The 17,395-nt window shown below is 45.9% G+C and overlaps 1 protein-coding gene across 1 annotated transcript in view; it reads right to left on the reverse strand.

Annotated features, from left to right (window-relative positions):
* Positions 1-3,513, reverse strand: part of LOC110531282 (XK-related protein 7-like) — a 211,041-nt gene extending 207,528 nt beyond the window's left edge. Inside the window, exon 1 of the mRNA XM_036986976.2 lies at positions 2,762-3,513. Coding sequence (XP_036842871.2) covers positions 2,762-3,387 — 626 coding nt within the window. The 5' untranslated portion in view covers positions 3,388-3,513. The remainder of the gene's footprint in view (positions 1-2,761) is intronic.
* Positions 3,514-17,395: the final 13,882 nt, after the last annotated feature.

A 17,395-nucleotide genomic window follows, 5' to 3' on the forward strand; every position in this document is an offset into this window, starting at 1 on the left:
CATATATTTTTAGTTTTAATCCCATCTCCCCCGTCCCCGCAGGAAGCCTTTTGCCTTTTGGTAGGCCATCATTGTAAATAATAATTTGTTCTTAACTGTCTTGTCTAGTTAAATAAAGGTTAAAATATTCCAAAAGTATGTAAATCAGGTCTTGTGTTGCCGTCTCCATAAGAGTGATGTTAATTATTATTGCCCCATTTCAAGACTTCCTTGTCGACCTCAGATTATTGAATCCTGGGTAAATGTACAACAAAGCTATTTTTTTTTTGTATCTCAGAAATGTAATTAGAATGTAAACCAATCAGGGTTTAGGACACAGGGTTTAGGACACAGGGTTTAGGACACTGTACTATTACAACAACCACTACAGTCAGGGTTTAGGACACAGGATTTAGGACACAGGGTTTAGGACACAGGGTTTAGGACACAGAGTTTAGAACACAGGGTTCAGGACACAGGGTTTAGGACACAGGGTTTAGGACACAGGGTTTAGGACACAGGGTTTAGTCCTGGGCATTTAATTATTACAGTAACCAGTTTAGCTGTTAATTATCGTGTCGATACTTTAGACTCTAAAATGAAATGTGCTGCTTTATTTGTGGACCTGTCAACAGCTTGTGATACTGTTGATCATGGTATTTTATTGAACAAGCCCTTGATAGGCCTGTTGATGGTATCATGATGAGCTTACCCATCGTCATTGACGGGGTTCAGTCTGCATGTCTTGAAGTACATAAAGGTGTACCACAGGGGTCGATTCTGGGACCTGATCTCTTCACTATTTATAGAAACACCATTGGTCAATCTGTCAAGAAAATGGTCAACTTAATCTATGTGCAGATGATACTATTTCGTATGCCCTGCTCTGCCCTTCCCAACCCTGCCCCTGTTCTGCCCTGGTCTGCCCTGGCCCTAGCTTGCCCTGGTCTGCCCCTGGCCTGTCCTGTCCTGTCCCGATCTGCCTTGGCCTGGCCTTGGCGTGCCCTGCCCTGGCCTGTCCTATCCTGGTCTGCCATGGCCTGGCCTAGCCTGCCCTGATCTGCCATGGCCTAGTCCTGGCTTGCCCTGCCCTGGCCTGTCCTGTCCTATCCTGGTCTGCCATGGCCTAGTCCTGGCGTGCCCTGCCCTGGCCTGTCCTGTCCTATCCTGGTCTGCCATGGCCTAGTCCTGGCGTGCCCTGCCCTGGCCTGTCCTGTCCTATCCTGGTCTGCCATGGCCTAGTCCTGGCGTGCCCTGCCCTGGCCTGTCCTGTCCTATCCTGGTCTGCCATGGCCTAGTCCTGGCTTGCCCTGCCCTGGCCTGAAAACCTCCTAAGAGGCTTTGACGCTTGTTAATAGTAATGAATCAACATGGAAAATGGATTGGATTTGAAAAGTCATGAATGTCAGGGAATATAGACCAAACGTTGAAATGACGTCTGTGCCCAGTGAGTGGTGTTTTCTGAAAAGGCAACTCAGCTAATTTTGAACTGGCGAAACGACAGGAAGTAGGCCCTCTGTACATTTGGGCAGAAAGTAAGGCTGAGTCAGTCTTACAAAGACATGAAACAGTCTTGGTCTACTGTCATTAAATATTCATGAAGCAGTTTGTGCAATGAAACAGATATCACCACTCGCCCAAGAGCCCAGCAAAGGGTTACCGTTTAGCTTTTGGAGAGTTTTATCAATGAATGGACTTTATTTTTCTCATCTGGAAATTAACAGAACGTTAATATTTGGGCTCCATCATCATCCTCCTCATCCTCCTCCTCATCATCATCCTCCTCATCCTCCTCATCATCATCATCAACATCCATCTCATCCTCCTCCCCATCATCATCCTCCTCCTCCTCCTCCTCCTCATCATCATCATCCCCCTCCTCCTCCTCCTCCTCCTCCTCCTCATCCTCATCATCATCATCATCAACATCCATCTCCTCTCCTCCTCCTCCTCCCCATCATCATCCTCCTCCTCCTCCTCATCATCATCATCCCCCCTCCTCCTCCTCATCCTCCTCCTCCTAATCATCATCATCCCCCCTCCTTATCCTCCTCCTCCTCCTCCTCCTCATCATCCTCCTCATCATCATCCTCCTCATCATCATCCTCCTCATCATCCTCCTCCTCATCATCATCCTCATCATCATCCTCCTCCTCATCATCATCCTCATCATCATCCTCCTCCTCATCATCCTCATCATCATCCTCATCCTCCTCCTCCTCCTCCTAATAATCATCATCATCCTCATCTTCATCATCCTCATCATCATCCTTCTCATCATCATCCTCCTCCTCCTAATCATCATCATCCTCATCCACATCTTCATCATCCTCATCATCCTCATTATGCTGCTTTCTCTCCTTCACAACCCCCTCTCTCTCTCTCTCTCTCTCTCTCTCTCTCTCTCTCACACACACACTCACACACGCCCACGCACGCACACAAACACATAGGTAACCACACACACACACACACACTAGACATTCTAGAATCACTCGACCATGACTGGTAGTAAGTAGTAGGCTTGACTTGGCATGCGTTTCCTTCTGTTAACGGAATGTAACCTATCTCTCTTTAACAAGGCTCTGGGCTGAACCATCTTTACCAGTGTGGACTGACTGACCAGTATCTCCAGCAGAGAGGTGTTGCTCCTCCACAACCTCTCTATGAGCCACGGAGCGCGTGCAGAGCACGGCTGCCTGTTCGCACGCTCAAGTGCACGTGTCTCATATTGATCAGACGGCTGCTGTATGCTGCATAATACATGTGTATCTGTATTTACCTCCAGACCTGGCCCAGTTGTAGGAGGTGAAGAATTGACTGGAACAGCCACATACACACTCTGCAGCATGTCCGGGTGCCGCTCTCAGTCCCTGCCCCCGCCGTATTCTGCCCCGCCGACGAGCATCCAAACCCGTCAACAGTAGCAGCATTGGCCGCTCCGCCACCGCGCTGTTTGTTGGTGTTGGTGCTGCCCTTGGTGCTGAAATTACACTCGCCTCCCTTGGAAGACACCGCCGCCGCTGCTGCCGCCGCACTGACTGCCGCTACTGCCCCGCTGCTGCTGCCGCTGATGTCCGTGTAGTCGTAGACTATCCACCTGAAACTCAACACCTGAACCACGGCGGAGGGAACCACCACGAAGACCAGCGTCAGCCCGAACCACCAGTAGTCCCGTCTCAGGTAGTAGTCCGCGGCAAGCCACAGGTCGGTGGCCCCGTCTGAAAAGAAGACGAGCAGTGAGCACAACACCCAGCAGCAATCCAGGAGCGAGTAGGGCTTAGAAGCATAGCGGCACGACGAGGGACCCTGGTCGGGCTCGGCTGCGACCATACATTGGAGTGGTGGTGGTACCGGGTTCTCGGTAGTCTGCACAGACAGGGCTGCTCCGTCCGATTTTGCAGCCATGTTTGTTGTAGGAAAGAGAGTCGGGATCGGACGACGGAGAGAGTGAGAGTGAGAGATTGAAAGGGGCTGTCGGCGTGTGTGAGAAAGGGAGAGAGAGCGTGTGGGGGAGAGCGAGAGAGAGAGAACTCAGGCAAGCAATAACTGCTCCTCGTTTCAATGGCTATGCTTTCATATGTAATTGCATTCTTAGTAGGCGTATTATTGTCTGATTGAATAACACAGCGTTTGCCAATCATTTATTTCAATTCCGGAAATCATACTTTGCCATCCAAGGACTCCTGTTGGGTAGTCTAATGACGACTAGGACTGATGGCACGGGCATAACGAAGACTGTGTAGGCTAATTACGTCATAAATCCAGCGCATTAGTTGGATCATCAATAGGCTATATTCCCGAGTAGGTTTTTATCGTGGTAAACTTTGAAGTTTGCTGGGCTGGCCTCTTTGTCTTTATTTTATGACAAGGTCTATACTCTTAGACCCAATCATAGGTAGGCTAATCATTCAGACAACCAATTACTTAATTGAATGGTTGGTGAAATATTGTAGCGTCTACTAGAAGTCCAAATGATTGTCTTAGCAGTATTAATAGTAGGCTATATACTGTTATAACAACATAGCCCACAGAAGCATGAACAGTGAATATAATACCATCTCTACATTGAGTCAGCTCACCAATTCACCACGTCTGTGTTGAATGAAATGAAATCAACGTTTTTATTTTTCGCATGCACATATTTAAAAGATGTTATTGCGGGTGGTGTAGCGAAATGCTTGTGTTCCCGAGCTCCAACAGTGATATCTAACAATCCACACCTATACACAGAAATGGGGCGGCAGGGTAGCCTAGTGGTTAGAGCGTTGGACTAGTAACCGAAAGTTTGCAAGTTCAAACCCCCGAGCTGACAAGGTACAAATCTGTCGTTCTGCCCCTGAACAAGGCATTTAACCCACTGGCCGTCATTGAAAATAAGAATTAACTGATTTGCCTAGTTAAATAAAGGTAAAATACAAAACTAAAAAATTAAATAATCAAATTAAGAGTCTGGAGTATATATATAGTGATGGGATTTATATACATGATGGACTGTATGTGAATATAGTGTTTAGTATACTGTGCGTTCAGGAAATTATTCAAATCCCTTTATTTTTTCCACATTTTGTTACTTTATAGTCTTATTCTAAATTTGATTAAATATCTCTAACTCCCTCATCAATCTACACACAACCTCCTTGACCAAGGCCCTTCTCCCCCGATTGCTCAGTTTGGCCGGGCAGCCAGCTCTAGAAATAGTCTTGGTGGTTCCAAACTTCTTCCATTTAAGAATGATGGAGGCCACTGTGTTCTTGGGGACCTTCAATGCTGCAGAAATGTTTTGGTATCCTTCCCCAGATCTGTGCCTCTTGTGTCGGGGCTCTATGGACAGTTCCTTTGACCTCATGGCTTGGTTTTTGCTCTGACATGCACTGTCAACTGTGGGACCTTTTATATAGACAGGTGTGTCCCCTTTTCTAAATCATGTCCAATCAATTGAATTTACCACAGGTGGACTCCAATCAAGTTGTAGAAACATCTCAAGGATGATCAATGGAAACAGGATGAGCTCACTTTCGAATCTCATATAAACAGATTTGAATGCTTATGTAAAGAAGGTATTGCAGTTTTATTATTTAAAAGTTGTGTTTAAAATAAACATAGATTGATGAGATTATTTTATTGAAATTAATTGGCTGTAACGTAACAAAATGTGGAAAAAGTCAAGGGGTCTGAATACTTTCTGAATGCACTGTATGTACAGCAATAGTTAAATATGATAGCATTGATTAGAAAATAAGTATACATACTGAACAAAAATGTAAACGCAACATGTAAGGTGTTGGTCCCATGTTTTCATGAGATGAAATAAAAGATCCCAGAAATGTTCCATAAGCACAAAAAGCTTATTTCCCTCAAATTCCGTGCACACATTTGTTTACATCCCTGTTAGTGAGCATTTCTCCTTTACCAAGATAATCCATCCACCAGACAGGGGTGGCATATCAAGAACAGCATGTTCGTTACACAGGTGCACCTTGTGCTGGGGGACAATAAAAGGCCACTTTAAAATGTGCAGTTATGACACACAACACAATGCCACAGATGTCTCAGGTTTTGAGGGAGTGTGCAATTAGCATGCTGACAGCGGAAATGTCCACCAGAGCTGTTGCCAGATAATTGAATGTTAATTTCTCTACCTTAAGCCGACTCCAGCGCCGTTTTAGAGAACTTAGCAATCCGTCCAACCGGCCTCACAACTGCAGTCCACATGTAACCACGGCAGCCCAGGACCTCCACATTCGGCTACTTCACATGCGGGATCATCTGAGACCAGCCACCTGGACAGCTGATGAAACTGAGGAGAATTTATGTCTGTAATAAAGGCCTTTTGTGGGGAAAAACTCAGTCTGATTTGCTGGGCCTGGCTCCCCACAGTGGGTGGGCCTATGCCCTCCCAGACCCACCCATGGCATGCTCCCCTGCTCTGTCGTGAAATCCATAGATTAGGGCATTAATTTCAATTGACTGATTTCCTTATATGAATTGTAACTCAGTAAAATCATTGAAATTGATGCATGATTTCATTTATATTTTTGTTCAGTATTCATATGAAATGAGTAAAATAGTATGTAAACATTATTAAAGTGACCAGTAATCCAAGTCTATGTACATAGGGCAGCAGCCTCTAAGGCGCAGGGTTCAGTAACCGGGTGGTGGCCGGCTAGTGACAGTGACTAAGTTCAGGGCAGGGCAGTGGGTGGAGGCTGGCGAGTGATGGCTATTTAACAGTCTGATGGCCTTGAGATAGAAGCTATTTTTCAGTCTCTCGGTCCTAACTTTGATGCACTTGTACTGACCTCGTCTTCTGGATGATAGCGGGGTGAACATGATGAGCTAGGAGGAGACTATGGTGTTGAAGGCTGAGCTCTAGTCAATGAACAGCATTCGTACATAGGTATTCCTCTTGTCCAGATGGGTGCAGTGAGACGGCGATTGCGTCGTCTGTGGATCTACTGGAGCGGTAAGCATATAGGAGTGGGTCTACAGTATCAAGGAAAGGTAGAGGTGATATGATCCTTGACTAGCCTCTCAAAGCACTTCATGATGACAGAAGTGAGTGCTATGAGGCGATAGTCTTTTAGTTCAGTTACCTGAGTTCAGTTACCTGAACTGAGCTGAATGGTTAAAGGATGGATGTGTGCAGTGTGTGTGTGTGTGTGTGTGTGTGTGTTAGTGTGTGTGTGTGAATAACTCACTGGGCTGTCCTTGTTAGCTGATATAGCTCCAGAAAGTTAATTGATTAGAGCTATGACTAAGTAAAAACAAAGAATTGTCCTCGATTCGTTTTAGCACTAAAGAACCAGTCAGTATGACTATATTCCAATTACTTATCCATTCCAATTACTTATCCATTCCAATTACTTATCCATTCCAATTACTTATCCATTCCCATGATTTATCTATTCCCATGATTTATCTATTCCCATGATTTATCTATTCCAATTACTTATCCATTACAATTACTTATCCATTGCCATGATTTATCTATTCCAATTACTTATCCATTCCAATTACTTATCCATTCCAATTACTTATCCATTCCAATCACTTATCCATTCCAATTACTTATCTATTCCAATTACTTATCCATTCACATGATTTATCTGTTCCAATTACTTATCCATTCCAATTACTTATCCATTCCAGTGATTTATCCATTCCAATTACTTATCCATTCCAATTACTTATCCATTCCAGTGATTTATCTATTCCAATTACTTATCCATTCCAGTGATTTATCCATTCCAGTGATTTATCCATTCCAGTGATTTATCCATTCCAGTGATTTATCCATTCCAGTGATTTATCTATTCCAATTACTTATCCATTCCAGTGATTTATCCATTCCAGTGATTTATCCATTCCAGTGATTTATCTATTCCAGTTACTTATCCATTCCAGTGATTTATCCATTCCAGTGATTTATCCATTCCAGTGATTTATCCATTCCAGTGATTTATCCATTCCAGTGATTTATCCATTCCAGTGATTTAACCATTCCAGTGATTTATCCATTCCAGTGATTTATCCATTCCAGTGATTTATCCATTCCAGTGATTTATCCAGCTCTTTGTGAAGAAATGGTGTGTCGACGTGTGTCAGGCTCTGTTCTGTTTCACTGTTCCTGTGATTGTCTCCGCCCCCTCCAGGTGTCGCTTATTGTCCCCAGTGTATTTATCCCTGTGTTTCCTGACTCTCTGAGCCAGTTCGTCTTGTCTGTTAGTCAAGTCAACCAGCGTGTTTTTCTCGTTCTCCTTTTGCTATTCTCTTTTTGCTATTCTTCCCGGTTTTGACCCTTGCCTGTTTCTGGACTCTGTACCCGCCTGACTGACCATTCTGCTTGCCTTGACCACGAGCCTGTCTGCCACTCTGTACCTCCTGGACTCTGATCTGGTTTTGACGATCGGGGTCAAACTCGGTTTTCATATGTTTGATAGCGTTTCATCCATTCATATAAGCATAGGTCTGTATCTAAATAAATACGATCTTTAGCTATCGATGTTCTACTCCATTCAAACAATCACTCTTCATTTGATTTACTTCTAGTCTTCGGTCCCTTCCGCCCCCCCCCCCCCCCTTTCCCTAGATAGTACAATACTTTTGATCAGGACACACAAGGCAGGGTTCCCAAAATGGTGACCTATGCTTTTATCCCCTCCCCCCCATGTTTTTTTTGAGACATAAAAGACTGTAAAAATACCAACAAATCAGCTCAAAGTGATTACATTTTTTTTTAAGTAGATGAATCTGTTCCCAACTATTCCCACGCGCAATAGAGAAATGTATGCGATCGTATACAAATGTAAACACGGTTTGATATGATTATGTTTGAGTCAAATGTTCTATATTTTGGGCTTCTTGCGGTGAATTTGCAGTCTGTACATTTTTGGCAAATGATGTTCTGGCCAGCTGACCGTCCGGTCAAGAAGAAACATAGTTGATGATCCCTGGCATAAGGTAATAGGACGGAATTTGGGAAGCAGGCCTAATCCTTTATCCCCATCCAGCTGCTCATTAAGGAATAGCTACTCTGTGTTGAAACGCTGATGAGGGGAATTGCCTGCATTCGTTTCCATTATGAAGGGGCCCGCCGGCCTTGTTATGGTCCGACGGAGATTGGCAGCAGCAGTTTAGCAGTAAGCTCTTTCACTTTCAACAAAGAGTAACTCCAGCTAAACTTTATTTACTCCGTTTGACCGATACAGAACGTGATCCTGTAAGAGAAGTTACAGTACGAGAAACCGACGCAGTGGCCTCGGCAGTATTAACGGATTAAACGGGTTAGTTGTACTTGTGATACCATGGCACCCTATTCCTCATTTAGTGCACTACTTTAGGCCAGAGCCCTATGGCACCCTATTCCCTATATAGTGCACTACTTTAGACCAGAGCCTTATGGCACCCTATTCCCTATATAGTGCACTACTTTAGGCCAGAGCCTTATGGCACCCTATTCCCTATATATAGTGCACTACTTTAGACCAGAGCCCTATGTCACCCTATTCCCTATATAGTGCACTACTTTAGGCCAGAGCCCTATGGCACCTTATTCCCTATATAGTGCACTACTTTAGGCCAGAGCCTTATGGCACCCTATTCCCTATATATAGTGCACTACTTTAGACCAGAGCCCTATGTCACCCTATTCCCTATATAGTGCACTACTTTAGGCCAGAGCCCTATGTCACCCTATTCCCAATATATAGTGCACTACTTTAGACCAGAGCCCTATGGCACCCTATTCCCTATATAGTGCACTTCTTTGGACCTTGGCCCATGGGGGGGGGGGGGGGGGGGACCGAAACGGCAGTTTCACGATTAAGAATTCCAGCTTTAATTAACAAGAGAACTTCAGCCCCATGGACAGCTCCAAACACGAGGGAATGTAATAGCTGTATAGGCCAGAAGCTGATGTGAGATAGATGTTATAGATGTTATAGATGTTGTTATAGATGTTGTAGATGTTATAGATGTTGTAGATGATTTTATAGACAATGTTATAGATGTTATAGATGTTATAGATTATGTTATAGATGTTATAGATGTTGTTATAGATGTTGTTAAAGATGTTCTAGATGTTCTAGATGTTGTATAGATGTTGTAGATATTATAGATGATGTTATAGAGGATACTCTCCATCCTCTCCTCTCCATCCTCTCCTCTTCATCCTCTCCATCCTCTCCTCTTCATCCTCTCCATCCTCTCCTCTCCTCTCCACCCTCTCCTCTCCATCCTCTCCATCCTCTCCTCTCCATCCTCTCCATCCTCTCCTCTCCATCTTCTCCATCCTCTCGTCTCCATCCTCTCCTCTCTATCCTCTCCTCTCCATCCTCTCCTCTCCATCCTCTCCATCTTCTCCTCTCTATCCTCTCCTCTCCATCCTCTCCTCTCCATCCTCTCCATCTTCTCCTCTCTATCCTTTCCATCCTCTCCTCTCCATCCTCTCCTCTCCTCCCTCTCCATCCTCTCCTCTCCAATCCTCTCCATCCTCTCCTCTCCATCCTCTCCTTTCCATCCTCTCCATCCTCTCCTCTCCATCCTCTCCACCCTCCCATATCCTCTCCTATCCATCCTCTATCCATCCTCTCCACCATCTCCTCTCCATCCTCTCCATCCTCTCCATCCTCTCCTCTCCATCCTCTCCATCCTCTCCTCTCCATCTTCTCCATCCTCTCGTCTCCATCCTCTCCTCTCTATCCTCTCCTCTCCATCCTCTCCTCTCCATCCTCTCCATCTTCTCCTCTCTATCCTCTCCTCTCCATCCTCTCCTCTCCATCCTCTCCATCTTCTCCTCTCTATCCTCTCCATCCTCTCCTCTCCATCCTCTCCTCTCTATCCTCTCCTCTCCATCCTCTCCTCTCCATCCTCTCCATCTTCTCCTCTCTATCCTCTCCTCTCCATCCTCTCCTCTCTATCCTCTCCTCTCCATCCTCTCCTCTCCATCCTCTCCATCTTCTCCTCTCTATCCTCTCCTCTCCATCCTCTCCTCTCCATCCTCTCCATCTTCTCCTCTCTATCCTCTCCATCCTCTCCTCTCCATCCTCTCCTCTCTATCCTCTCCTCTCCATCCTCTCCTCTCCATCCTCTCCATCTTCTCCTCTCTATCCTCTCCTCTCCATCCTCTCCTCTCCATCCTCTCCATCTTCCCCTCTCTATCCTCTCCATCCTCTCCTCTCCATCCTCTCCTTTCCACCCTCCCCTATCCTCTCCTATCCATCCTCTCCATTCCATCCTCTCCACCCTCTCCTCTCCATCCTCTCCACCCTCCCCTATCCTCTCCTATCCATCCTCTATCCATCCTCTCCTCTCCATCCTCTCCACCCTCCCCTATCCTCTCCTCTCCATCCTCTCCATTCTCTCCTCTCCACCCTCCCCTATCCTCTCCTCTCCATCCTCTCCTCTCCATCCTCTCCTCTCCACCCTCCCCTATCCTCTCCTATCCATCCTCTCCATTCTCTCCTCCTTTGCATTTCACTACTTCAGCGCAGCGTATTGTACAGGTTTCTTCATGGATCTATTTAAAGTCATGTTCTCAAATTGTTCCGAGAACATTGAGAAAACGTTCAACAAAAACCACAAGAAGACTTTAATGACGTCCAGAAAACGTTCTAAGAGTTCTAAGAATGTTATTTAAAAACATATAAATTCCGTTCTCAGCATCAACAAAAACTCTCTCTATCTTCTATTTTGTTATTAAGTGTGTTCAGGTGTGTTGGCCACGCCCACTAATTGGCCACACCTGATCTTAATTAACGAGTGTTTATTTCCTTTGAAATTAGGTCTGTTTGAATCGACTAAAATGAACAGCTTTGTGTGTGTAAAAAAAGTGGTGCAGTGGACTCATTCCATGGATAGAAAACAGAAGATCAGTGGTTCGAATCTCACTGATGCAGCGTTACAATAAGAAAGAAATGTGTTTGTGTGATCAATACCTCCCGTCTTGTAGTTAGTTATAAGTTAGCAGTGCTATCAAAAGACTTATTGAAACACTCTGTGAAAGTTTTTAAGTCCAAATAACCTATAATGTCAATTCTCAGAGCGTCCTCCTCTCAGGAAACCTCCTAGGAAAACATTCAAGGAACCAGAGTAAAACGTTCTCATAACCGGTCAGGAAACTTCGTTCCCGTAACCAATGTGAAACCAACGTTCCGACAACTTCCAAGGATCTAAACGGTCTAGCTGGGAAGTTAAAGAAACTGGGTGACACACACACACACACATGCGCACCCACGCACACACACACACACACACACACACACACACACACACACACACACACACACACACACACAGAGGAAGTCTGGGTGTCAAATAAGCCCACACGTACCCACTTCAATTATTAAACAAAGGACAGTAGATGAATGATGAATTAATTAATCTCTGTTTCCCAAAATGGCAACAGCCTCATTACAACTGTAATGGTTATAAGTGAAGGAGAGAGAGACAGAGACAAATAGAAGGAACTAGAGACCGAGAAAGAGAGCGGGACAGAGACAGAGGGGTGCAAGACAGAGACAAAGGGAAGGAACTAGAGAGAGAGAGAGAGAGAGATAGAGAGAGAGAGCAGCAGAGAGAAAGAGCAGCAGAGAGAAAGAAAGCAGCAGAGAGAAAGAGAGAGCATCAGAGAGAGAGAGAGAGAGCAGCAGAGAGAGATCGAGAAAGAGAGAGAGCAGCAGAGAGAAAGAGAGCAGCAGAGAGAAGGAGAGAGCAGCAGAGAGAAGGAGAGAGCAGCAGAGAGAAGGAGAGAGCAGCAGTAAGAGAGAAAGAGAGAGTAGCAGAGAGAGAGGGAGAGCAGCAGAGAGAAAGAGAGCAGCAGAGAGAGAGAGAGAGCAGCAGAGAGAGAGAGAGAGCAGCAGAGAGAAAGAGAGAGAGAGAGCAGCAGAGAGAAAGAGAGAGCAGCAGAGAGAGAGAATGAGAACAGCAGAGAGAAAGAGAGCAGCAGAGAGAAATAGAGAGCAGCAGAGAGTGAGAGAGAACGAGAGAAGCAGAGAGAGAGCAGCAGAGAGAGCAGCTGAGAGAGAGAGAGAGAGAGAGCAGCAGAGAGAGAGAGAGAGCAGCAGAGCGATAGAGAGAGAGAGAGAGAGAGAGAGAGAGAAGGAAATTGGTTAAAAACTGACACCAATACTACTGTGTGGTAAAGCTGATCCTAACTTCAGCAAATGGGAAAATGGCCCCATTGACACATTTTTGTCCGAATCCATCAAAAGTATTTTAGGTGTAAACCAGAAATACTCCAAACAACGACTGCAGGGCAGAACTGGGACTTTTACCTCTACGTTCAATTGCATTTAAATTCTGGCAGTATTTTACATCAATCAGACCAGAGCCTCATTTGATACATATCCGTTCCGAGTAACCATGTCTGCCAACAGGAGGAGCCCCATTGGTCAGCTTGCTATCAACATTAAAACTAAAGACCATTTTTTTTAAAAAAAGTTTCATTTCTAAAACCAGAATCAAACAAATTGACTCAAAAAAAAATATCAGAGAATGTAGAGGTGATTTGAAGCAGCTGGAAACTGAGGTGCACTTCCTGTGTCCCTGCCCAAGATATGACAACATAAAGGATACTATTTATATATCTACGCAACTAGAGACATGAGACAGACTGCAGCTGACCTAGAGACATGAGACAGACTACAGCTGACCTAGAGACATGAGACAGACTACAGCTGACATAGAGAAATTAGACAGACTAACGCTGACCAACTAGAGACATGAGACAGACTACAGCTGACCTAGAGACATGGGACAGACTACAGCTGACCAACTAGAGACATGAGACAGACTGCAGCTGACCTAGAGACATGAGACAGACTACAGCTGACATAGAGAAATTAGACAGACTAACGCTGACCAACTAGAGACATGAGACAGACTACAGCTGACCTAGAGACATGGGACAGACTACAGCTGACCTAGAGACATGGGACAGACTACAGCTGACCAACTAGAGACATGAGACAGACTACAGCTGACCAACTAGAGACATGAGACAGACTGCAGCTGACCTAGAGACATGGGACAGACTGCAGCTGACCTAGAGACATGGGACAGACTGCAGCTGACCTAGAGACATGGGACAGACTACAGCTGACCTAGAGACATGGGACAGACTACAGCTGACCAACTAGAGACATGGGACAGACTGCAGCTGACCTAGAGACATGGGACAGACTGCAGCTGACCTAGAGACATGAGACAGACTGCAGCTGACCTAGAGACATGAGACAGACTGCAGCTGACCAACTAGAGACAAGAGACAGACTGCAGCTGACCAACTAGAGACATGAGACAGACTACAGCTGACCAACTAGAGACAAGAGACAGACTGCAGCTGACCAACTAGAGACAAGAGACAGACTGCAGCTGACCAACTAGAGACAAGAGACAGACTGCAGCTGACCAACTAGAGACAAGAGACAGACTGCAGCTGACCAACTAGAGACATGAGACAGACTACAGCTGACCAACTAGAGACATGAGACAGACTACAGCTGACCAACTAGAGACATGAGACAGACTGCAGCTGACCAACTAGAGACATGAGACAGACTGCAGCTGACCAACTAGAGACAAGAGACAGACTGCAGCTGACCAACTAGAGACAAGAGACAGACTGCAGCTGACCAACTAGAGACATGAGACAGACTACAGCTGACCAACTAGAGACATGAGACAGACTGCAGCTGACCAACTAGAGACATGGGACAGACTACAGCTGACCAACTAGAGACAAGAGACAGACTGCAGCTGACCAACTAGAGACATGAGACAGACTACAGCTGACCAACTAGAGACATGAGACAGACTACAGCTGACCTAGAGACATGAGACAGACTGCAGCTGACCTAGAGACATGAGACAGACTGCAGCTGACCTAGAGACATGGGACATACTACAGCTGACCTAGAGACATGAGACAGACTACAGCTGACATAGAGAAATTAGACAGACTACAGCTGACCTAGAGACATGAGACAGACTACAGCTGACCAACTAGAGACATGGTACAGACTACAGCTGACCTAGAGACATGGGACAGACTACAGCTGACAAACTACAGCTGACAAACTAGAGACATGGTACAGACTACAGCTGACCTAGAGACATGGGACAGACTACAGTTGACCTTGAGAAATGAAACAGACTACAGCTGACCAACTAGAGACATGAGACAGACTGCAGCTGACCAACTAGAGACATGAGACAGACTAACGCTGACCAACTAGAGACATGAGACAGACTGCAGCTGACCAACTAGAGACAAGAGACAGACTGCAGCTGACCAACTAGAGACATGAGACAGACTACAGCTGACCTAGAGACATGAGACAGACTGCAGCTGACCTAGAGACATGAGACAGACTGCAGCTGACCTAGAGACATGGGACATACTACAGCTGACCTAGAGACATGAGACAGACTACAGCTGACATAGAGAAATTAGACAGACTACAGCTGACCTAGAGACATGAGACAGACTACAGCTGACCTAGAGACTTGAGACAGACTACAGCTGACCAACTAGAGACATGGTACAGACTACAGCTGACCTAGAGACATGGGACAGACTACAGCTGACAAACTACAGCTGACAAACTAGAGACATGGTACAGACTACAGCTGACCTAGAGACATGGGACAGACTACAGTTGACCTTGAGAAATGAAACAGACTACAGCTGACCAACTAGAGACATGAGACAGACTGCAGCTGACCAACTAGAGACATGAGACAGACTAACGCTGACCTAGAGACACGAGACAGACTACAGCTGACCTAGAGACATGGGACAGACTACACGCTGACCTAGAGACAGGTGACAGACTACAGCTGACCTAGAGACATGAGACAGACTACAGCTGACCTAGAGACATGAGACAGACTACAGCTGACCAACTAGAGACATGAGACAGACTGCAGCTGACCAACTAGAGACATGAGACAGACTACAGCTGACCTAGAGAGGAATGAGACAGACTACAGCTGACCAACTAGAGACATGAGACAGACTACAGCTGACCAACTAGAGACATGAGACAGACTACAGCTGACCTAGAGACATGAGACAGACTACAGCTGACCTAGAGACATGGGACAGACTACAGCTGACCTAGAGACATGAGACAGACTGCAGCTGACCTAGAGACATGGGACAGACTACAGCTGACCAACTAGAGACATGAGACAGACTACAGCTGACCTAGAGACATGAGACAGACTACAGCTGACCAACTAGAGAAATGAGACAGACTACAGCTGACCTAGAGACATGGGACAGACTGCAACTGACCTAGAGACATGAGACAGACTGCAGCTGACCTAGAGACATGAGACAGACTGCAGCTGAACTAGATACATGAGACAGACTACAGCTGAACTAGAGACATGGGACAGACTACAGCTGACCAACTAGAGACATGAGACAGACTACAGCTGACCTAGAGGCATGAGACAGACTACAGCTGACCTAGGGACATGAGACAGACTACAGCTGACCTAGAGAAATGAGACAGACTACAGCTGACCTAGAGACACGGGACAGACTACAGCTGACCTAGAGACATGGGACAGACTACAGCTGACCTAGAGACATGAGACAGACTACAGCTGACAAACTACAGCTGACAAACTAGAGACATGGTACAGACTACAGCTGACCTAGAGACATGGGACAGACTACAGTTGACCTTGAGAAATGAAACAGACTACAGCTGCCCAACTAGAGACATGAGACAGACTGCAGCTGACCAACTAGAGACATGAGACAGACTAACGCTGACCTAGAGACACGAGACAGACTACAGCTGACCTAGAGACATGGGACAGACTACACGCTGACCTAGAGACAGGTGACAGACTACAGCTGACCTAGAGACATGAGACAGACTACAGCTGACCTAGAGACATGAGACAGACTACAGCTGACCAACTAGAGACATGAGACAGACTGCAGCTGACCAACTAGAGACATGAGACAGACTACAGCTGACCTAGAGAGGAATGAGACAGACTACAGCTGACCAACTAGAGACATGAGACAGACTACAGCTGACCAACTAGAGACAAGAGACAGACTGCAGCTGACCAACTAGAGACATGAGACAGACTACAGCTGACCAACTAGAGACATGAGACAGACTACAGCTGACCTAGAGACATGAGACAGACTACAGCTGACCTAGAGACATGGGACAGACTACAGCTGACCTAGAGACATGAGACAGACTGCAGCTGACCTAGAGACATGGGACAGACTACAGCTGACCAACTAGAGACATGAGACAGACTACAGCTGACCTAGAGACATGAGACAGACTACAGCTGACCAACTAGAGAAATGAGACAGACTACAGCTGACCTAGAGACATGGGACAGACTGCAACTGACCTAGAGACATGAGACAGACTGCAGCTGACCTAGAGACATGAGACAGACTGCAGCTGACCTAGATACATGAGACAGACTACAGCTGAACTAGAGACATGGGACAGACTACAGCTGACCATCTAGAGACATGAGACAGACTACAGCTGACCTAGAGGCATGAGACAGACTACAGCTGACCTAGGGACATGAGACAGACTACAGCTGACCTAGAGAAATGAGACAGACTACAGCTGACCTAGAGACACGGGACAGACTACAGCTGACCTAGAGACATGGGACAGACTACAGCTGACCTAGAGACATGAGACAGACTACAGCTGACCTAGAGACATGAGACAGACTACAGCTGACCTAGAGACATGAGACAGACTACAGCTGACCTAGAGACATGGGACATACTGCAGCTGACCTAGAGACATGGGACAGACTACAGCTGACCTAGAGACATGAGACAGACTACAGCTGACCTAGAGACATGAGACAGACTACAGCTGAACTAGAGACATGAGACAGACTA

Source organism: Oncorhynchus mykiss, chromosome 9 (assembly GCF_057628025.1).
Source record: "Oncorhynchus mykiss isolate SJ-2025 chromosome 9, ASM5762802v1, whole genome shotgun sequence".
NCBI classification, from domain to species: Eukaryota; Metazoa; Chordata; class Actinopteri; order Salmoniformes; family Salmonidae; genus Oncorhynchus; species Oncorhynchus mykiss.